This window comes from Mesoplodon bidens (genome assembly GCF_964165515.1).
Source record: "Mesoplodon bidens genome assembly, chromosome: 1".
NCBI classification, from domain to species: Eukaryota; Metazoa; Chordata; class Mammalia; order Artiodactyla; family Ziphiidae; genus Mesoplodon; species Mesoplodon bidens.
The window spans coordinates 61,667,530-61,691,119 of record NC_138176.1 but is presented as its reverse complement, the minus strand read 5'-3'; the positions used below and the strand labels follow the sequence as shown (position 1 = coordinate 61,691,119).

Genomic DNA, 23,590 nt, shown 5'->3' with positions numbered 1-23,590 from the left:
TCTACAGAGAAGTTGAAGAGTACAATGTACTTCGACAAAATTTTACCTCTAGATTCAACAACTATTGACATTTTGCGTCATTGGATTTACATATAAACTCACACACACAGGTTATTTATGGGTGAAGCATTTGAAAGTTGCAGATATCATGAAGCTTTAACTCTACTTGAGAAATAAAGAACATTATGATACATAACTATAATGCCATCATCCCTTTCAAAAAATTTAACACAAAAAATATAGTCCCCAACTTTCCTCATTATCTCCTTTACAGCTTTTTCCTCCCCAATCTCAGGTTGCAATCCAGGATTACACATTGTATTTTTTTTAACATCTTTATTGGAGTATAATTGCTTTACAATGGCATGTTAGCTTCTGCTTCATAACAAAGTGAATCAGTTATACATATACATATGTCCCCAGATCTCTTCCCTCTGGCGTCTCGCTCCCCCCACCCTCTCTATCCCACCCCTCTAGGTGGTCACAAACCACCTAGCTGATCTCCCTGTGCTATGTGGCTGCTTCCCACTAGCTATCTATTTTACTTTTCCCAGCTTACCCTTCCCCCTCCCCGTATCCTCAAGTCCATTCTCTAGTAGGTCTGCATCTTTATTCTCGTCTTGCCCCTAGGTTCTTCATGACCTTTTTTTTTTTTTGATTCCATATATATGTGTTAGCATACGGTATTTATTTTTCACTTTCTGACTTACTTCACTCTGTGTGACAGACTCTAGGTCCACCCACCTCACTACAAAAAACTCAATTTCATTTCTTTTTATGGTGGAGTAATATTCCATTGTATGTATGTGCCACATCTTCTTTATCCATTCATCTGTTGATGGACACTTAGGTTGCTTCCATGTCCTGGCTATTGTAAACAGAGCTGCAATGAACACTTTGGTACATGACTCTTTTTGAATTATGGTTTTCTCAGGGTATATGCCCAGTAGTGGGATTGCTGAGTCATATGGTAGTTCTATTTTTAGGTTTTTAAGGAACCTTCATACTGTTCTCCATAGTGGATGGATCAATTTGCATTCCCACCAACAGTGCAAGAGTGTTCCCTTTTCTCCACTCCCTCTTGAGCATTTATTGTTTGTAGATTTTTTTTTTTTTTTTTTTTTTTTTTTTTTTTTTGCGGTACGCGGGCCTCTCACTGTTGTGGCCTCTCCCGTTGCGGGGCACAGGCTCCGGACACGCAGGCTCAGCGGCCATGGCTCACGGGCCCAGCCGCTCCATGGCATGTGGGATCCTCCTGGACCGGGGCACGAACCCGTGTCCCCTGCATTGGCAGGCGGACTCTCAACCACTGCGCCACCAGGGAAGCCCTGTTTGTAGATTTTTTGATGATGGCCATTCTGACCGGTGTGAGATGATATCTCATTGCAGTTTTGATTTGCATTTCCCTAATGATTAATGATGTTGAGCATTCTTTCATGTGTTTGTTGGCAATCTGTATATCTTCTTTGGAGAAATATCTATTTAGGTCTTCTGCCCATTTTTGGATTGGATTGTTTGTTTTTTGATATTGAGCTGTATGAGCTGCTTGTAAATTTTGGAGATTAATCCTTTGTCAGTTGCTTCATTTGCAAATATTTTCTCCCATTCTGAGGGTCGTCTTTTCATCTTGTTTGCGGTTTCCTTTGCTGTGCAAAAGCTTTTAAGTTTCATTAGGTCTCATTTATTTTTGTTTTTATTTCCATTTCTCTAGGAGGTGGGTCAAAAAGGATCTTGCTGTGATTTATGTCATAGAGTGTTCTGCCTATGTTTTCCTCTAAGAGTTTGATAGTGTCTGGCCTTACATTTAGGTCTTTGATCCATTTTGAGTTTATTTTTGTGTATGGTGTTAGGGCGTGTTCTAATTTCATTCTTTTACAGGTAGTTGTCCAGTTTTCCCAGCACCACTTATTGAAGAGGCTGTCTTTTCTCCACTGTATATTCTTGCCTCCTTTATCAAAGATAAGGTGACCATATGTGTGTGGGTTTATCTCTGAGCCCTCTGTCCTGTTCCATTGATCTATCTTTCTGTTTTTGTGCCAGTACCACACTGTCTTGATTACTGTAGCTTTGTAGTATAGTCTGAAGTCAGGGAGCCTGATTCCTCCAGCTCTGTTTTTCTTTCTCAAGATTGCTTGGGCTATTCGGGGTCTTTTGTGTTTCCATAAAAATTGTGAAACTTTTGGTTCTAGTTCTGTGAAAAATGCCAGTGGTAGTTTGATAGGGATTGCATTGAATCTGTAGATTGCCCTGGGTAGTATAGTCATTTTCACAATGTTGATTCTTCCAATCCAAAAACATGGTATATCTCTCCATCTGTTGGTATCATCTTTAATTTCTTTCATCGGTGTCTTATAGTTTTCTGCATACAGGTCTTTTGTCTCCTTAGGTAGGTTTATTCCTAGATATTTTATTCTTTTTGCTGCAATGGTAAATGGGAGTGTTTTTTAAATTTCACTTTCAGAGTTTTCATCATTAGTGTTTAGGAATGCTAGAGATTTCTGTGCATTAATTTTGTATCCTGCTACTTTACCAAATTCATTGATTAGCTCTAGCAGTTTCCTGGTAGCATCTTTAGGATTCTCTATGTAGAGTATCGTGTCATCTGCAAACAGTGACAGCTTTACTTCTTCTTTTCCGATTTGGATTCCTTTTGTTTCTTTTTCTTCTCTGATTGCTGTGGCTAAGACTTCCAAAACTATGTTGAATAACAATGGTGAGATACACATTGTATTTGATTGTCATGTCTCCCTAGTCCTTCCTCCTGCTTTTTTTTTCTTTTTTTAAAATTTCCATGCCATGTATCTTGTAGCATGTCCCTAAATTTGGATTAGGTTGCTTATGATTTAGGTTCAGGTTAATAATTTTTGACAGGAATAGTACATCAGTGATATGCCGTTTGGTTTATCATACCAGTTGATCCCAGTATTCGTGATGTTGTTGATCACTAGCTGTAAGGTGGTATCCAACAGATATTTCCATTTTAGAGTTACCTTTTCTCCTTTGTAATTAGTAATCTATGGAGTAATACTTTAATGTGATTATCCTCTTCCCCAACAATCTTGTACTTACCCAATGTTTTCAGTATCTATTGATAATTCTTGCCAGAATCAACTGGTACACTACTGGTTACAAAAAATTAATTTTCTTAATTCCATTATTCATTTTCCATTTTTCTATAATATTCTTTAAAAAAAAGAAATGCCTTCTCTTCTGTGACCCTTACCTTTTATTTTTTGTTATTATCACTATGCACTCATAGACTGTCTCTTGTTATTCAATGTGTTATCTATGACTTCATTATTCATTTTAATGCACAAATTATTCCAAATTTGCCCAGTGGAAATCCCTTCATGCTGGTCCTTATATCCTTTTGATATACCTTCTGTTTTTGAGGACTTCCTTTTTTTTTCTGTCCATGCCTACTTCTACTTTTCCTGTCCCTGACTTGGAATCAACCAATATTCCAAATACCCTATTTTTCCTACTTGTGGTAGGAACTGGTATTTAGGCATCAAGGTCTGATAAGTGTGGTCATTGCTACTATGGTGTCATTGTTTCTAAAATCTTACAGTAGGAAAAGTTAATAAATGCTAACTATATACATATTTAAATCATGAGTTCATACTGGGACCTCTATTACCATGGAGTTCTTCCTTTTCTTCCCCCGTTCCATATTTTTATTCCCTTCTCTTACAGTAAAAACTCACAAAATTACTAAACCAATACAACTATTGGAAAATGTTTATCCTTAAAATAACCCCACTGAGAGTACAGAGCACTATATTAGTTATTTGAATTAATTTTTCCTGTGTTTTGTATTATTGATATGATATAGTTAGGTTTATTTGCTTTTTTTGTTTGACCCAATCACAGGGCTTCCTCCCCCATCCTTGTTGATTTAATTTTATTTAAAAAATGCACAAAATTAACATGTCTCAAAACTCAAAACTATACAAGACTCAAAGAAGGTTCACTTATTTTATTTTCCACTACTCCCAAAATAACCAAATTTTATTAGTTTCTGATTTATGCTTTTGTGGTATTTTGTATAAAAATAAGAAAATAGATTCATATATTCTTTCCTCTTCTTTCTTAAAAGTTAACACAGTATATATCCCATTTTCTTCCTCTTGCTTTTTTCACTTAAAAGTATATACCAAGTTAATCCTTCTTATCAGTTCATAGAGATGTTCTTAAAAAAATTTTTTTAACTGAAGTACAGTTGATGTACAATATTAAATAATTTTCAGGTGTACAACAGTGATTTACAATTTTTAAAGATTATATTCCATTTATCGTTACTATAAAATACTGGCTATATTCCTTGTATTGTACAATACATCCTTGCAGCTTATTTATTTTATACACAATAGTTTGTACCTCTTAATCCCCAACCCCTATCTTGCTCCTCCCCCCTTCCCTCTCCACACTGATAACCACTAGTTTGTTCTCTATATCTGTGAGTCTGTTTTTTGTTATATTCACTAGTTTACTTTTTTAGATTTCACATTTAGAAGATATCATACAGTATTTGTTTTTCTCTAACTTATTTCATAAGCATTATACCCTCCAAGTCCATCCATGTTGTTGCAAATTTCATTCTTTTTTATGGTTTTGTATTCCATTGTACATATATGCAATATCTTCTTTATCCATTCATCTGTTGATGGACATTTAGGTCACTTTATTCTATTCTACAGCTCCATGGTAAGCCATTGTTTCTACCACGTGGTCAACCTGTCTCCTATGGGTGGGCATGTGATTTCAAACATTTTGCTATTATAAATAATGCTGCAATAAATAATTTTGTGCATTTCTATTCTCATGTTGTTAAACAAGTACCAACAGGTAAATTCTAAAATGTGGGATTATTGAATCAAAGGGTAAATACATATGTAGTTTTAATAGATATTGCTTAATACTTCTTTGTCAGGACTGTACATTTTGTACTTACCACTGCAATTAATAAAAGTGACTGCTACCTCATAGGTACCCTAACTGAGTGCTGTCAGGCTTTTGAATTTTTGCTAATCTAATAGAAGAGAAATGGTAACTCAGTATTGTTTTAATTTGTAGCTTTAGTATAAATTTAAGGGTCATTTAAATATCTTATTTTTCTGTGTGTAACACTCTGCTAACACCTTTTGTTCATTTTTCTATTAAGTGGTTGGTCCTATTTTTTCCCTTATTAATTAATTAATTAATTCCTTATATACTAGGAGATTAACTATTGTAATATACAATGCAAGTATGTTTTCCCAGTTTGCCTTTGTCTTTTAACTTTGACTATGGGATTTTCTTGCTAGACAAATTTCTATTTAATATAAATAAACCCTTTAAATGTAGTCAATATTCTATTTTATTGCATCTGGACTTTAAGTCATACAGAAAGCCTTTGCCCCCTATTCCAGGTTACAACAGAATTCACTCATATTATCTCCTAGTATGTACATGGTTACATTATTTTGTGTTATATTGAAATCTCTTACCCAATTTGAAATTTATTCCAGTGTATATGAGATATGGATCTAATTTTACCTTTTTCTGATTAGTTTTCCAATTATCCTAAAATCAGTTATTATCCTAAAATCAGTCCATCATTTTCCCTGTGATTTGAAACGCCACCTACATCATGTATCTATTTCCCTGGGTGTGTGGGTCTATTTCTCAATGAGTTTGTTTGCCCATTCAGGTAACAGTACTGCCATTTTAATTAGAGAGGTTTTAATAACTGGAAGAGCCAGTACTAGATCTTTTTAAAAACCTATTCTTGCATATCTGTATTTCCATATGGTAGCTCCAAAGGGGTGGATGAGATTTCCTAAAGGAATCATTACATTTATATATTTATTTAGGGAAACCAAAATTGCTTGTTTGTTTATTCCGAAGTATTTGTCTTTTTTTAACTACTGTAAATAGAATTATATCATCTGACTATGTGTACATGAAAGACACTATTGCTTTAAATTTTGACATTGTACTGATTTTTTTTTTTTTTTTTTTGCGGCATTGGGTCTTTATTGCTGTGTGCGGGCTTTCTCTAGTTGCGGGGAGTGGGGGCTACTATTCATTGTGGTGTGCAGACTTCTCATTACAGTGGCTTCTCTTGTTGCAGAGCAGTGGCTCTAGGTGCATGGGCTTCAGTAGTTGCAGCACGTGGGCTCAGTAGTTGCAGCACGCGGGCTCAGTAGTTGCAATATGCAGGCCCTGAAGTGCACGGGCTTCAGTAGTTGCGGCACGTGGGCTCAGTATTTGCGACATGTAGGCCCTAAAGTGCAGGGGCTTCAGTAGTTGTGGCACATGGGCTCAGTAGTTGCAGCACACGGGCTCTGGGGCATGTGGGCTTCAGTAGTTGTGGCTCAAGAGCTCTAGAATGCAGACTCATTAGTTCTGGTGCATGGCCTTAGTTGTTCTGCGGCATGTGGGATCTTCCCGGACCAAGGATTGAACCCGTGTCACCTGCACTGGCACACGGGTTCTTTTTTTTTTTTTAATATAAATTTATTTATTTTTAGCTGCATTGGGTCTTCTTCGCAGTGCGCGGGCTTCTCATTGCAGTGGCTTCTCCTGTTGCGGAGCACAGGCTCTAGGCGTGCGGGCTTCAGTAGTTGTGGCTCACGGGCTCTAGAGTGCAGGCTCAGTATTTGTGGTGCACGGGCTTAGTTGCTCCACGGCATGTGGGATCTTCCTGGACGAGGGATCAAACCCATGTCCCCTGCATTGGCAGGCAGATTCTTAACCACTGCGCCACCAGGGAAATCCCTGTGCTAAATTCCTTTACTGTTTGAGTTAGTTTTATTATCAATGTTCTTGGTGTTCTAATATCATTTGCAAACAGAACTAGTTGTATTTCTTCTTCCAATTCTTATGAGTCTAAAACAGTTTTCTCTTATCTAATTGCACAAACCCAAACCTCCAACAAGATGCTGAATAGTGGAGACACACGACAATCCTATCTTGTTCCAGTTTTAGTAGGAATGCTGTCAGTAGTTTCCACATTTTAAGCTGTATTTTAAAAACAGGAGTATATGTGTTTTATCAGGTTGAAGATACATGCATAAATTCCTTTTTTTTACCAAATATATTTAGCAGGAACATGCTGAATTTTTCCAAAGACCTTTCGAACATCAGTAGAGATGAAGTACACTTTTTGTTCTTCCTTAGAGTAACAGGTGATTTATGTTAATGGATTTCCTAAGACAGAACCATTGATCAATGGAACACTTGATCAATGATGTATTATTTTACTACAACACTGTAGAATTTTGATATTTTTGTATTGATATAAATGAGATTATTCTGTAGTCGTGTGTGTATGTGTGTGAACTATATGAGATTTTTATCTAGATCAACATCATAGTCATTTAAAAAATAATTTGGGAACTTACTTTTTATGTTCTGAAAGATTTTAGGAAACATAGAGATTAGCTGATCTTAGAAATTTTGGTAAAATATAACTTTTAAACCTCCCAGCTTGGTGTTTTTGTTGGTTTCTTGATACATTTTTCTATTGCTTAAAAAAAAACACATAAAAACGAATAACTTGTTTAAGTCTTCTAGCTCTTTGGAGACAATTTTGGTAAACTGGATTTTCCTATTAATTTTATCCATTTCACCTAAGTTGTAAAAAACAGAATCTATGACTTTTTAAATTTTCTGCTTCAATGATTATTTCCCCCTTATCATGTCTTCTACATCTCTGCTTTCTCCCTCTGTGCTAACCTCTCCCCTGTTCCCTGGCCAATTGGTTAACTAGTACTTTATCTATTTCATGGCCTTTTCCAAAGAAAAAACTTCTTTTTCTATTTATTTTTTAGTCTTAATGTTTTTCTGTCTTCCACCTTAATAATTTTTGCTTTTATCTTTATTATTTCCTTCCTTGTTCATTATTCTGATTTACTTTGAGTTTTTTTTTTTTTTTTCAGAAGTGCCTTGTGGCTTGTGGGATCTTAGTTCCCTGACCAGGGATTGAACCCGTGGCTCCCTGCAGTGGAAGCAGAGTCCTAATCACTGGACTGCCAGGGAATTCCTATTTTGTGATTTTTTTCCCTAGCTTTTTTTGATGGGAATTTAACTTATTCTCATTCTGTAGTTTTTACTGATAAAAATATTAAAGGCCAAATCTTTTCCTAATCACTGTTTTAATTATATCCCCTAGATTCTTACATGTATTTTTTCATTATTAGTATATTTTAAAGAGATCCTATACTTTTTTTCTTCCCTTTCACACTAAAGTTGTTTAAAAGAATGTTTACATTGTAGGTGCATAGGACTTAATTTTTTGCTATTGTTACTCATTTCTATCTTTATGGCATTATGATTTTAAAAAAGCTTTTTGTTGGTATTGTTTCTACTTTATGAACTTCTCAGGATTTCTTTTTGACTTTGTATATAAAATTTTTGTGAATGTTCTATGTACACTTGAGAAAAAAGAATAGTTTATATTACCTGAGGATAGAGTTATACCCATGAACTACCCCTTACTATTATTTTAGGGTTTCTACTATATATCCTTACTTATTTTATTTATTTATTTTATTTGAAATACAACTTTATTCTGATTCTAACTGAAAAGAAATGGGAATGACCGTAACAAACAAGATTCCACCACTGAATACTGTGATGTGACTGTAGCAGTCTTATATTTGAAACTCAAGGAGGAAACAATTGTGTTCCAAAACACCTAAATATGCAGGTCCAAAAAAAATGAAGGTTTTTCTTTTTTAACTGCCACATTCACTCCGAAGCTCATTCATCTCCTTCAGCATCCCAAAGATTAAGCACATGTTCTGCTTAGCTATGTAATAAAGTGGCAAACATGCTGCACCACTGACATCACAGGACAGTTGCCTATAAAACTAGACTTCTGACGCTGGGCTCCAGCTTCACTTTCTCACAGGTCATCATCTTCATCCGGGAGGGCAGTTGTCTGAGTAGCCTCTAGATCGTGCTCATACTGCGCTGCCAACGCTGGGTCCATGACCACCTCTGGCAGGGCGAGAGCAGGCATGGCGATGAACTCCAAGTTAGAGTCTCCGATCAGTTTTCTAGCAAGCCAGAGGAAGGGCTTTGCAAAGCTGTAGTTACTTTTGGCAGAAATGTCATAGTACTGAAGATTCTTCTTTCGGTGTAAGACAATTGACTTTGCCTTAACCCTTCTGTTCTTAATACCCACTTTGTTGCCACACAACACGATGGGGATGTTCTCACACACTCGTACCAGACCTCTATGCACGTTCTTGTAAGTAACTCTCGATGTTACATCAAACATTATAATGGCACACTGAGCTTGGATATAATAGCCATCTCTCAGTCCACCAAATTTCTCCTGACCAGCTGTATCCCATACATTGAACTGAATAGGTCCTCTGCTGGTATGGAACACAAGGGGATGGACCTCAACACCCAAGGTAGCTACATACTTCTTCTCAAATTCACCAGTCGGATGACGTTTCACAAATGTAGTTTTACCAGTACCACCATCACCAACCAATACAAGTTTGAACTGAACTTGGGGTTCTCCTTGGGCAGTCATTGTTATGTTACTCCTCCCGGCTGCCTTCCACTGCCACCGCCGGGACGTCCTGATCCCCGGCCCCGCGGCCCCCACCTTGGCCTCCTCCTTACTTATTTTAGATGCACTTTACCGATCTAGGACTGAAAGTAACATGTTAATACTCCTGAGGTGTTTGTCCTTTACTCTGAATTCTCTCAAGTTTCTGCTTTATGAAGTTCACTGCTATATTATTTGACACAGATATTAATAAATATTATTTATGAGTTAAGGCCCTTAACAAAGTTTTTTGTCCTCAAGACAACCAATGTAATTTGGTATGCAAGAGAAATATTTTGAGTATTTCACATTTAATTGTACAGACTATTTTTTAAAATGTCTAACCCAAGGGTTAAATTTTCATAAATTAAAACGATTTTATTCCTTCATCAAGGGCATTCTTAAGTGTAACAGCCCTTTTTTTTACTACAATGTGTTTGGTGCTGAAGAACACAAGGACTACTAGGTATAGTTTAGTGCCACTGGTTTGACTCATGCTAGGGTACCAGTAATTTTAATCAACATTGCTCTTGCACCATCAGTTTTAAGGTCAACACAGCAAAAGTGGCAAGTAACATCTTAGAATCATATTTTATAAAGTTTTGACCTCGCAGATTCCTTCAATGAGTCTTAGAGACCCAAGAGTTCCATGTACAACACTTGGAGAACCACCAAACTTAGTATATTTTTAACCCATAATAAATAGTACACTGGAAGGCAATATAGAAGAATGGTTGGAAATACATCATTGTAGTCAGATACACCTGGAATCAAATTTCAGCTCTGCTGATTACAAGCTGTATAATGTTGTGTAAGTTACTTTATAAGCCATAATTTATCTGTAAAGCAGTTTTACTAATAGTGTCTAAAGGAGTTGCTTCAAGGATTAAATGAACTAATGTATAGAGAGTGCTTACCCAGTGCTTATCACATATTCCTCAAAAAGCAGTAGCCTAATTACATAATTTTTATATAAGGCAACTATTTTCTAACAATCCCTATCAGGAGAAAAAAATCAAAGACAATAATTTGGGAAATCTCCCTAGACCAAAAACTTTAAAAATGAGCAAAATACTTGAAGCATTAAATTCCTAGAATTTTAGGATGTAAAATTTCAGATACCAGCGAATTTTGACATTTTCACTTTAATAGCCTTTTTTAAAAAATTGACTTTTTAACTTTATCTTTTCTATTTTATCTTTGCCTATTATTTCACAAGTTTTGTTGATATCTTCTGTGTCTGCCTTTCTCCTAATTATTTAGGGTCACTTTATTTTATTTTTTATTTTATTTATTTTTGGCTGCGTTGGGTCTTCATTGCTGCGCGTGGGCTTTCTCTAGTTGCGGTGAGCAGGAGTTGTTACTCTTTGATGCGGTGTACAGGCTTCTTATTGTGGTGGCTTCTCTTGTTGTGGAGCACGGGCTCTAGGTGCGTGGGCTTCAGTAGTTGCAGCACACGGGCTCAGTAGTTGTGGTTCGTGGGCTCTAGAGCGCAGGCTCAGTAGTTGTGGCACACGGGCTTAGTTACTCCGCAGAATGTGGGATCTTCCCAGACCAGGGCACGAACCCGCGTCCCCTGCACTGGCAGGTGGATTCTTAACCACTGCACCACCAGGGAAGTCCCTTAGGGTTACTTAAAAAAAAAAAAACTCCTTCACTTAGATGCTCCGCTGACTTATTAAATTTCAAATCTTTTTCTTAATATAAAAATTTAAGGCTATAAATCTCCTCCTACCAAATCCTATAAGGCTTATATAAGAGCTTTAAAATGTATTTTTAATATTATTTAGTGCCAAATATATTCTGATAGCCATTAGGATTCCTTCTTTATCCCATAAATTACTTAAAAATATCATAATATTTCCATATGCATAAACTTATTCCATTAAAGTTATCTTTTTTGTTACTGATTGCCATCTTAACTGAACTGTATCAAGAAATATGGTCTGTGTGATATCAGTTTTTACTTGTTGATAACTTCTTGGGCTTCCCTGGTGGCGCAGTGGTTGGGGGTCCGCCTGCCGATGCAGGGGACGTGGGTTTGTGCCCCAGTCCGGGAGGATCCCACGTGCCACGGAGCAGCTGGGCCTGTGAGCCATGGCCGCTGAGCCTGCACGTCCGGATCCTGTGCTCCACAACGGGAGAGGCCACAGCAGTGAGAGGCCCGAGTAACGCAAAGGGAAAAAAAAGTTTAAGATAACTTTTTAATGGCACAAAATGCAGTCAGTTTTTATAAAACTTTGAGTATACTTGAAAAAATGTTTACAAGGTTTCGAAATTTGCAATGATTAGGTTTGGGGCTCTATGTATGTCCATTACCTCAAACTTATTAACTATGTTGTTCAAATCTTCTTTCTTCTCATTAACACTAGGTCTGTTGGACTTAACAAGATCTTAAACTCCCTATGATGTTCTCCTTGTACTTTTGATAATTTTTGCATCATATTTTCAGGCTGTGTTATTCTGACACACATATTCACAATTGTCATGGTTTTCTGGTGAAACAGTACCTTTTATCATAATATAAAAATCCAATTAATTTTTAATACTTCTCTCTGTCTTTATAAGTCATTATGTTTGATGTTATACATTGTTATGCATATTTGGTCAGGCTTTTACTACTGTGTATTCTTTTATAAAGAACATATAGGTGGATTTGAATTTTTAATCTATCTAATAATCGATGTCTTAATTGGAGAACTCGTACTACATCTATTTAAATAACTAGTATTTCTATTTATTCCTTTTTTTTTTTTTTTTTTTTCGGTACGCGGGCCTCACTACTGTGGCCTCTCCCGCCGTGGAGCAGAGGCTCCAGATGTGCAGGCCCAGCGGCCACGACCCACGGGCCCAGCCGCTCTGTGGCATGCGGGATCCTCCCAGACCGGGGCACGAACCCGTGTCCCCTTCATCGGCAGGCAGACTCCCAACCACTGCACCACCAGGGAAGCCCTAGTATTTCTATTTATTCCTATTTTTTGCTTTTATAGGTCCTAATTTTTCTTTTGAAAAAAATTTTCCATGTATTTTCCCTCTTCTACTGGTTTGAAACTAGTATCTCTAGAGCTATTCTTTCATTACTTAGCCCCCAAAATTTCAGATGCATTATTTTTCCTTGTCAAGGAAAGTCTGAAGTTAATAAATATACTTGCTCTATTAAAAAGGGCTGTACAGTGCTTTAATTCCACTCATACCACTCTAGATTTACATTCTCTTGTTTTCAGGTATTAACGGGATTTATTAATCCCACAAGTAGCTATTATTTTTATTATCTTATGCAATCAGTTTTTCTTTAGATTTACTTCAATGTTTACCAATTCGTACTTTCATTCCTCCTTACATTTCAGACTTTCTTTTCAAGATTGTTTTAGTTTTTCCTCAAGTATAACCCTCAAAGGGTTTTTTGGTTTTGGTTTTGTTTTAAGTCTATTGGAGGTAAAGTTTCTGTTTTCCGTTTTTTTGGGTTTTTTTGTGGTATGCAGGCCTCTCACTGTTGTGGACTCTCCCGTTGCAGAGCACAGGCTCCGGATGTGCAGGCTCAGCGGCCATGGCTCACAGGCCTAGCCGCTCCGTGGCATGTGGGATCTTCCCGGACTGGGCACAAACCCATGTCCCATGCATTGGCAGGTGGACTCTCAACCACTGCGCCACCAGGGAAGCCCCCGTTTTCCATTTTTTTAACCTGCAAACAAATTTGTTTCTTGAAAGAGCTTTTACCAGATCCTAAGCTGATAGTCAGTTTCTTTTGTAGGAGTCCATTTCTGCTTAGAAAGCAGCTGTCAGTCTGTTATTCAACTGTAAGTAATCAGTCCTGTACTTCTGGCTGTTATCAACATTTTCTCTTGCTCTGCAGTCTTCAACTAAGTCTGATGTGAATTTATTTTCATTCATCCTGTTAGGTAACACTAGGATCCCTGAATATGATTCATGTCTTTCATAAATTCTAGAAAATTCTCCGGTAGTATCTCTTTAAATATTGCCTCTCTTAAATTCTATTTATAATCCCCACCTTAAATTCTGATTAGGGCTCCCCTGGTGGCGCAGTGGCTGAGAGTCCGCCTGCCAATGCAGGGGACACGGGTTCGTGCCCCAGTCCGGGAAGATCCCACATGCCGCGGAGCGGCTGGGCCCCTGAGCCATGGCCGCTGAGTCTGCGCATCCGGAGCTCTGCAATGGATTTTTTTATTTTATTTTTTATACATGTTGGGTAGTTTATGATAGTCTCTAGCTTTTACTCATGCTTTTAATTTTAAACTTCATATTTCTTTAAATAGATTAAGACATACCCTTTTTATATTCTTATCTTTTAATTACAAAATCCAGTCTTTGAAGGTTGGTTCTGATTCTTTATTATTTCTGCCAACAATTGTAAACTGTTTGCTTATGTGTTTTATGATTTATTTTATTTTGGGGGGAATGAATTCATTTTTTAAAGAACTATATTTGGGACTATTTTGAAAACAAAGATGATTAAAAAATTTTTTTATTGTGGTAAAATACACATAACATAAAATTTACCATCTTAACCATTTTAAGTGTATAGTTTAGTTCAGTGGTATTATATACATTTATAATGTTGTACAACCTTCACCACAATCCATCTCCATAATTTTTCATCTTATAAAACTGAAACTATACCCGTTAAACAATAATCTCTCATCCCCCTCCACTCACAGCAACCGCAATTCTACTTTCTGTCTCTATGATTTTGACTACTCCAACTACCTCATATATAAGTGGAATCACACAGTATTTGTCATTTTGTGACTGGTTTATTTCACTTAGTGTAATATCCTCCTCAAGGTTCCACCATGTTGAAGTATATGTCAGAATTTTCCCCCTTTTAAGGGTGACTATTATTCCATTGTATATATACACTACATTTTGCTTATCCATTCTTCTGTCCATGGACAACTGGGTTGCTTCCAATGCAAGATGATTTTAAATTAAATTCTAGATTTTTGAATTAGTTTGAATTCAGATTCTTAAACCCTGTGGCAATTAGTCAATGGCTAAAAATTACCAGGGGAGATTTTCTCCTTTTGGATACAGGTATATATTCTTGCTCTCTATTTTAAGTTTTGATTTTTAATCTAGGATTTTTCATTGTTTCTTTAATGAGAGTTTCATATTTCTAATCATCTATATTTCCAGAATCAAGAAACCAAATCTTCCTTGGTTATAAAGTTCCTTGTCATTTCAAAAATAAATACTTCTTTAACAATTCATTTAAAAAACAAGTTATTCATATGCCTTACATTTAAAAGATATAATTCACGTAAACATACAGAATTATCTCTTTAGATAGTTTAAATATACTAAGGTGATTTATGTTATCTACCTTTAATAACCTTTGAAGCTTAATGATGTAGTGAGGCATGTAAACTTCCTAGGGGAACATTCTGAGCAGCTCTAACCCTGCGGAAAAATTTTAAGTCTAAATGTAGAATAATAAGCAAAAGAGCAAATTATTTTTCAATGTTGTCATATCTCATGACAATTCCTGGAGATTTAGTGTTGAGTTCTCATAGTAAAGGGTAGAGTTAGTTAAATCCCCACAGTAAAACTCTCCTTGGGGCCGAGTTACTCATCCTGACAAAAAGCACTCTTTGCTATCTTTTTGATATGCCTCTATGTTTCAACATTAAGTAAGATCTGAAAAGCCTATGGGAACCATAAAGTAAAAATCAGATTAAGGGGAAAAAATCTATGATATGCTTTCAGAATCTTTCCTTCCTTAAGAAAACTAAAAAGCAGATGATATTAGAGAACTTTCAGAATAAAGAATCCAGTATATATAGTCTATGCCTTCTTAAAAACTAAGATCACCTGTTTCTTTGAAAACGTCGTTAAAATTGATAACCTCTAACCAGGATGCCAAGAAAGAGTGGCAAGACAAGTTACAAAAACAGAAATGAAAAAAAAAGCCATCACAATTGATCTCATGAGTATTAAAAGGATGATAAATAAACATTATGAACAACTTCATACCCACAAATATGATAACTTACACGAAACAGACCAATTATTTGAAAGACACAATCTGGCAAAACACACACAAAGAAATACATAACATGGGTAAGCTTATATCTGTTAAAAATGAATGAATAATCACCTTTCAAAGCAGAAAGCACCAACCCAGATGGTTTCACTGGTGAATTCTATCAAGTATTAGGGAAGAAATTACACCAATACCCTACCATCTCTTCCAGAGAATAGAAGAGGTGGGAGTACTTACCAATTCATTCTAAGGTCAGCATTATAGTAATACAAAAGAAAGATAAAGCTACAGAGCAATATCTCTCATGAAAATAAATTTAAAAATCTTGCTAAATACTAGCAAATCGAATCCAACAATGTACAAATGGAATTATACACAATGACCAAGTGGAATTTATTTCAGGTATACAAAGCAGATTCAACATTTGAAAACCAATTAATGTAATCGACTACATCAACAGGCTAAGAAGAAAAATCATATGATCACCTCAACTGATGCAGAAAAAGCATCTGACAAAACCTAACACTCATTCATAATAAAAACTCAGCAAACCAGGAACAGAGAACTTCTTCAACTTGATAAATAACATCTACAAAAACCTACAACTAACATCATACTTAATGGTGAAAAACTAGATATCTTTCCCCCTAAGATCAGGAACAAGGTAAGGATGCCCCCTCTTATCACACCTATTCAGCACCATAATGGAAGCTCTAGGTAACATAATAAAAAGCTCTAGGTAACAAGAAAAAACAACAAGACGTATACATTCGGGGAATAAAGAAATAAAACTGTTCACAGATAACATGATTGTCTATATGAAAGAATCAACAAAAAAATTCCTGGATATGAATACAGTGAGAAGTTTGACAAAGAGTTACAAGATATAAAGAAGAACCAAACAGAGGTGAAAAATACAATTTAACTGAAATGAAAATTACACTACTAGAAGAAAACAACAGTACATTAATGATACAAAGGAACAGATTAGTGAGCTGGAAGACAAAAGCAGTGGAAATCACTGAAGCTGAACCGAAGAAAGAAAAGAAATGAGGGCAGTTTAAAAGACCCCTGGCACAACATCAAGTGTACGTACAGTCCCACTAGAGGGGTCCCAGATGAGAGAGAAAAAGGGGCAGAAGACATAATAACTAAAAAATTCATTAATATGGGAAAGGTCCAGGAAGCACAGAGAGTCCCATACAGGATCAACCCAAAGAGGACCACACCAAGACACATTGTAATTATAATGGCAAAAATTAAAAATAAAGAGAGAATATTAAAAGCAGCAAGGGAAAAGCAACAAATTATATAAGGGAACATTCATTCAGCTACCAGCTGACTTTTCAGCAGAAACTCTACAGGCCAGAAGGGAGTGGCATGATATATTTAGAGTAATGAAAGGGAAAAACCTACAACCAAGAATACTCTACACAGCAAGGCTTTCATTCATATTTGATGGAGAGATTAAAAGTTTTAGAGACAAACAAAAGCTAAGAGTTCAGCTTCACCAAATCAGCTTTATAAGAAATGTTAAAGGCACTTCTCTAAGTGAAAAAGAGGCCACAGCTGGAAACATGAAAATTATGAAAGGAAAATCTCACTAGTAAACGCAAATATACAGTAAAAGTAGTAAATCAACCATGTACAAAGCTAGTAGGAAGGTTAAAAGACAAAAATCATCTATACCCCTAATTAGTAATTAAGGGTACACGAACAGAAAGATGTAAAATATGATTCAACAACTAACCATGGGGGGAGGGGAGTAAAAATACTGGGGTATTAAAAATGAGTTTGAAATTAAGAGATCAGCAACTTAAATAATACACACACACACACACACACACACACACACCCCTACCTCATGGTAATCACAAATCAAAATAGATACACAGACGAAAAAGAGAAAGGAATCCAAACATAACACTAAAGACAGTCATCACATCACAAAGAAGAGAAAAAAAGGAACAAAAAAGAACTATAAAACCAACCCCAAAACAGCTAACAAAATGGCAATAAATACATACTTATCAATAATTACTTGACACACACTGACTGAAAGTGCGAGGATGGAAAAAGGTATTCCATGAAAACAGAAATCAAAAGAAAGCTGGAGCAGCAATAATTTTATCAGACAAAATAGATTTTAAAACAAAGACTGTGCAAGAGACAAAGAAGGATATCACACAATAATCAATGGATCAATCCAAGAAGAAGATATAACAATTATAAACATATATGCACCCAACAGAGGAACAACTAAATACATAAAGCAAATATTAACAGTCATAAAGGGAGAAATTGACAGTAACACAATAACAGTAGGGACTTTAACACCCCACTTACATCAATGGACAGATCATCCAGACAGAGAATCAACAAGGAAACTGGCCTTAAATGACACATTAGATCAAGTGAACTTAACAGATATATATATAGAACTTCCCATCCAAAAGCAACAATATATACTCTTTTCAAGTGCACATGGCACATTCTGCAGGATAGATCACATGCTAGGCCACAAAACCAACCTTGGTAAACATAAGAAAACTGAAATCATATCAAACATCTTTTCCAACCACAATGCTATGACACTAGAAATCAACTACAAGAAAAAAACTGCAAGAAACACAAACATGTGGAAGCTAAACAATGTGCTAGTAAACAACCAATGAATCACTGAAGAAATCAAAGAACAACAAAAAATACATAGAGACAAATGAAAATGAAAACACAATGATCCAAAATCTATGGGATGCAGCAAAAGCAATTCTAAGAGGGAAGTAAGTGATACAAGTGTAACTCAGGAACCAAGAAAAAAAAATCTCAAATAACAATCTAACCTCACATCTAAAGGAACCAGAAAAAGGAGAACAAACAAATCCTATAAACAGAAGACAAGAAATCATAAAGATGAGAGCAGAAATAAATGAAATAGAAACTTAAAAAACAATAGAAAAGATCAATGAAAATAAGAGCAGGTTCTTTGAAAAAATAAACAAAATTGATAAACCTTTACTCAGACACATAAGAAAAAAGGAGAGCAGGCCCAAATCAATAAAATTGGAGCTGAAAAAGGAGAAGTAACAACCAACACCACAGAAGTACAAAGGATCATAACAGATTCCTTTGAAAAACTATATGCCAGTAAAATGGACAACCTAGAAGAAATGGACAAACTCATAGAAATGTACAATCTCCCTATACCGAACCAGGAAGAAACAGAAAATATGAACAGACCAGTAATGAAATTGGATCAGTAATAAAAAAAAACTTCCAACAATGCTGTTCATAGCAGCAACAATGCTGTTTAATAGCCAAGATTTGGAAGTCGCCCAAGTGTCCACCAACAGATGAGTGGATAAATAAGATGTGGTATATATACATAATGGAATACACTCAGCCATAAAAGAAGAATGAAATTTTGCTACTTCCAACAATGTGGATGGACCTGGAAGGTATTATGCTTAGCGAAATGAGACAGAGAAAGAGAAATACTGTATGTTATTACTTATATGTCGAATCTAAAAAATAAAACAAATGAATGAATATAACAAATCAGAAACAGACTCACAGATATAGAGAACAAACTAGTGATTATTAATGGGGAGAGGGAAGGGGGTGGGGCAGGGTAGGGATTAAGAGGTACAAACTACTATGTATGAAATAAATAAGCTACAATGATATATTGTTCAATGTAGGGAATATAGCCAATATGTTTTAAGTTGAAATGGAGTATAATCTATAAAAATTTTGCATCTTTATGTTGTATAACTGAAACTAATACAGTATTATAAATCAACTACACCTCAATAAAAATAAAAGAAAAAAGTCTATGAGGGTGAACATAAGATTATTCTCATTTTAACTTATTGATTTGAGGAATCAAGCCAATAATAAGGTTACTAGGTCATGGATTATTATTTAGATTATTATTCTTTCAGTATACTTTTGGATTCAATAGATTAATACAGCATTTAGAACTGTTGTCCATATATTCATTAGAGGATGATAATTTTTCAGATTTTGAACCAGTTACTTTTATTCTGAAAATGCACTGACAATGTTCATATTATTCTGTACTCTAAAAAAAAAAATTACATATAACATTGTTTGGAAAAATTAAAAAACAAAAAATCCTGGAACTAATAATAGCAAGGTTGCAGGATACAAGGTGAATATACAAAAGTCAATTATCTTCCTATACACCACCAATGAACAAGTGGAATTTGAAACATAATGCAATTTACATCAGCACCCTTTTAATGAAGTACTTAGGTATAAAGCTAAGAAAATATATACAAGATCTATATAAGGAAAACCACAAACAGATGAAAGAAATCAAAGAACTGAATAAATGGAGAGACATCCCATGCTCACAGATAGAAACTCAAATTGTTAAGATGTCAGTTCTCCCCAACTTTATAGATTCAATGTAATCCTAATCAAAATCCCACAATACTTTGTGGGTATTAACAAACTGATTCTTAAGTTTATATAGAAAGGCGAAGGACACAGATTAGCCAACACAATAGCAAAAAAGAGCCAAATTGGAGAACTACCAACCTCAAGACTTATTATAAAGCTACAGTAATCAAGACAGTATGATAATGAGCTCAAACAGACAAATAGATCAGTGAAACAGAATAGAGCGCCCAGAAATAGACCCACACAAACAAGAGTCAACTGATCTTTGATAAAGCAGCAAAAGTAATCAAATGGAGAAAGGTCTGTCTCTAAGAAATGATGGTGGAACAACCAAACAACCACATGCAAAGAAAGAATCTAGACAAAGACCTTGTATTTTTCACAAAAATGAACTCAAAATAGGTCACACACCTAAATGTAAAACACAGAACTATAAAACCACAAGAAGACAACATAGGAAAAACTCTTGGTGTCTTTGGGTTTGGCAAAGACTTTTTAGATAAAACAACAAAAGCATGATGCATGAAAAAATTTGATAAAGTAGACTTTTAAAATTAAAAGTTTTTAATCTGTGAAAGACTCAACTTAAGAGAATGGAAAGACAAGCCACAGACTGAAAGAAAATATTTATAAAACACTTACCTGATAAAGGGCTTTTATGTCCAAAATATATAAACTCAACAATGAGAAAATGAAAAACGGATTAAAAAATGGGCAAAAGATCTGAACAGATTATCTCACCCAAGAAGATATGCAGATAGCAAATAAGTATATAAAAAGAACTGTAAATTAAAGAACTGTAAATTAAAACAATAAAAAGATACCACCACACACCTATTAGAATGTCTAAATTCCAAAACACTGACAACAGCAAATGCTGGTGAGGATGTGGAGCAAAAGGAATTCTCATTCATTCCAGATGGAAATGCAAATTGGTATAGCCACACTGGAAGATAGTTTGGCAGTTTCTTAACAAAGCTAAAGTCTTACCACAGGATCCAGGAATTGCACTCCTAGGTATTTACCCAAATGAGCTGAAAACTTATGTCTGCATATAAACTAGTGAATGTTTATAGCAGCTTTATTTATAATTGCTAAAAATTGGAAGCAAACAAAATGTCCTTCAACAGGTTAATAGATAAACAAAACTGTGGTATATCCACAGCATGGAACATCATTCAGTAATAAAAAGAAATGAGCTATCTACCAAGCTACGAAAAGACAAAGAGGAACTTTAAATGCACATTACTAAGTGAAAGAAGCCAATCTAAAAAGGCTATATACTGTATGATTCCAACTATATATGACATTCTGGAAAAGGCAAAACTATGGAGACAGTGTTTGACACAAGTTGGGGCATGGGGTAGAAGGATGAATAAGTGGAGTACAGAGGATTTTCACAGTAGTGAAACTACTGTGTATAACACTGTAATGGTGGACACATGAAATTGTACATTTATTAAAACCCACACAACTGTACAGCATACAAAAAGTGAACCTAATGTAAACTATGGGCCTTATTTAATAATAATTTATCAACACTGATTCATCAATTGTAACAAATGTACAACCAGCAATGAAGGATGCTGATAATAGGAGAAACTGAGTGGGGAAAGTATATGGACACACTCTGTACTTTCTGTTCAACTTTTCTGTAAACCCAAAACTGCTCTAAAAAATGAAGTTTAGGGCCTCCCTGGTGGCGCAGTGGTTGAGAGTCCGCCTGCCGATGCAGGGGATACGGGTTCGTGCCCCGGTCTGGGAGGATCCCATATGCCGCGGAGCGGCTGGGCCCGTGAGCCATGGCCGCTGGGCCTGCGCGTCCGGAGCCTGTGCTCCGCAACGGGAGAGGCCACAACAGTGAGAGGCCCGCATACCGCAAAAAGAAAAAAAAAAAAAAAAAAAAAAAAAAAAAAAAAAAAATGAAGTTTATTAATTTACCAAACAAAACAAAAAATTGGATTAAGTAAAAAATCCATTTGATTTCACGTACTTTTCTTCCTGCAAAAAAACTATTCAGTAGGTGGCACCAGAGACCCTTTAAAATAAGGAATTATAGCCGTACTATTCATAATGCTTAGTTTTGATGTTGATACATACGTTGAGATTGTATTTATTCACTAATGAATAATATGATTGATGCTCTTGAAAAAATGCGTTATAGACAACTAAATTTAGATGCAAATTTTATTATTCCGTAAGTAGGTAAATAATCATGAAAATCTAGGAATGGAGATCTGATGAATTATGGAACAACAGTAATCTTATGCTATGGGTAAATAAAAAAGGTGCTATATTAAGCCATTCAAAAACCAAATTCCAATGCACATTTTGACAACTACATAGCACATCCATTTGACACTTCTAGACTACTGGTGAGCAAGCACCTCATTAATAAATTGTTTTTCTCCACAGACTAAAAGCAGTCACCAAATGTGGCATCAAGGCATTTTAAAATTCATTTTCTCTTCAAGCTGGGACAGAAAAAGTATTATGCCTTTCTAAAATGCAGACAATGAAACATGTTAACTACCCACCAAGCAACTATTGCCTGTCCACCCACTGGGATTCAATCTAACATACTCAATACGCAGTTTTACAGAGAACAAATGAAGTAGACCTGACTTATAAAAAATAATCTCTTCCCCATCTTCTTAATTTATATCACTTTAAAGTGATCTTATTCAGATGCTCAGGAATTATGTATTTTACCCATTAATGGAGACCGAATACCATATACTGCCACTTTGGTGGAGATAGGAGAGAAGGGGTAGAAGAAAGGAGGGAATCAAAGAGGTATCTGGAGAGAAGAGTAAAACATATTCTTATTTTTCCAAATTTAGAATTCAATTCTCGAAAAGAAATGATCAACAAGGCAGCATGTGGCTGAAATATAAAAACAAGTATATTAACCTTTAATTATCATTATAGAGTTCTGTACAATAGAGAATTGTTATTTAACATTTGTTTCCAATAAAAAATACTATTCAGTGCCCTAAAACGAATTAATCCACATTTTAGAACACAGTTTAGCTGTAGTTGCAGAACAACAGAAATGGAGTGGAATTAAGTCTAGGAACACAGTAATTGAAAACGAATCTTGGAAGCTAATCCCCCGAAAGTCTACTACGCATGACTAGGTAATACAAAAACATGGCCACTGATGAATCTCTGATTTGTCCATAAATACATGTATTAATCTTAATTTGTAAGAGTAAACTATGGTCACTTACACCTTGGGAAACACTGGACGATATATAGCACAGTGATTTCCAATCTTTCATAATTTAATTTCCTATTTACTTTAATTAAAAGACATGCCATAAGAGGTAAGTTGTTTTGTCTGGCAAATTTTATGAAGAAAAAGTAATATCAATTTGAACCAAATATAAAGAAAATTTTTTTTGTTTGGTTTACAGTCTTATTGAAAGTAAATATTTGACTTTTTTCTGGCTTTTTAAAATGTCAAAAATAGCTTCTGTACTTTTTACCAACTTTGAGGACTACTGGACTTCAGGATCTACCAGGTGAGACAAAATCTAATCCAACCTCATAATTTTACAGAAAAGGTAGCAAAAATTTTACATTATTTTGTAATCTTTCATAAT

General features: G+C 35.4%; 2 protein-coding genes across 12 annotated transcripts in view; both read right to left on the bottom strand.

Moving 5' to 3' along the window:
* The window catches only part of LCORL (ligand dependent nuclear receptor corepressor like), a 182,431-nt gene that overhangs the window by 65,980 nt on the left and 92,861 nt on the right, over positions 1-23,590 (bottom strand). The gene's annotated exons all lie outside the window — the stretch shown is intronic.
* On the bottom strand, positions 8,714-9,538 carry LOC308624618 (GTP-binding nuclear protein Ran-like). The gene has a single exon (XM_081248035.1). The coding sequence runs from the start codon at positions 9,533-9,535 to the stop codon at positions 8,894-8,896; it is 642 nt and encodes a 213-aa protein (XP_081104161.1). The 5' UTR covers positions 9,536-9,538; the 3' UTR covers positions 8,714-8,893.

Excerpts from the sequence above, each read along its gene's own strand:
- LOC308624618 (XM_081248035.1), bottom strand. The coding sequence starts at position 9,535 with ATGACTGCCCAAGGAGAACCCCAAGTTCAGTTCAAACTTGTATTGGTT.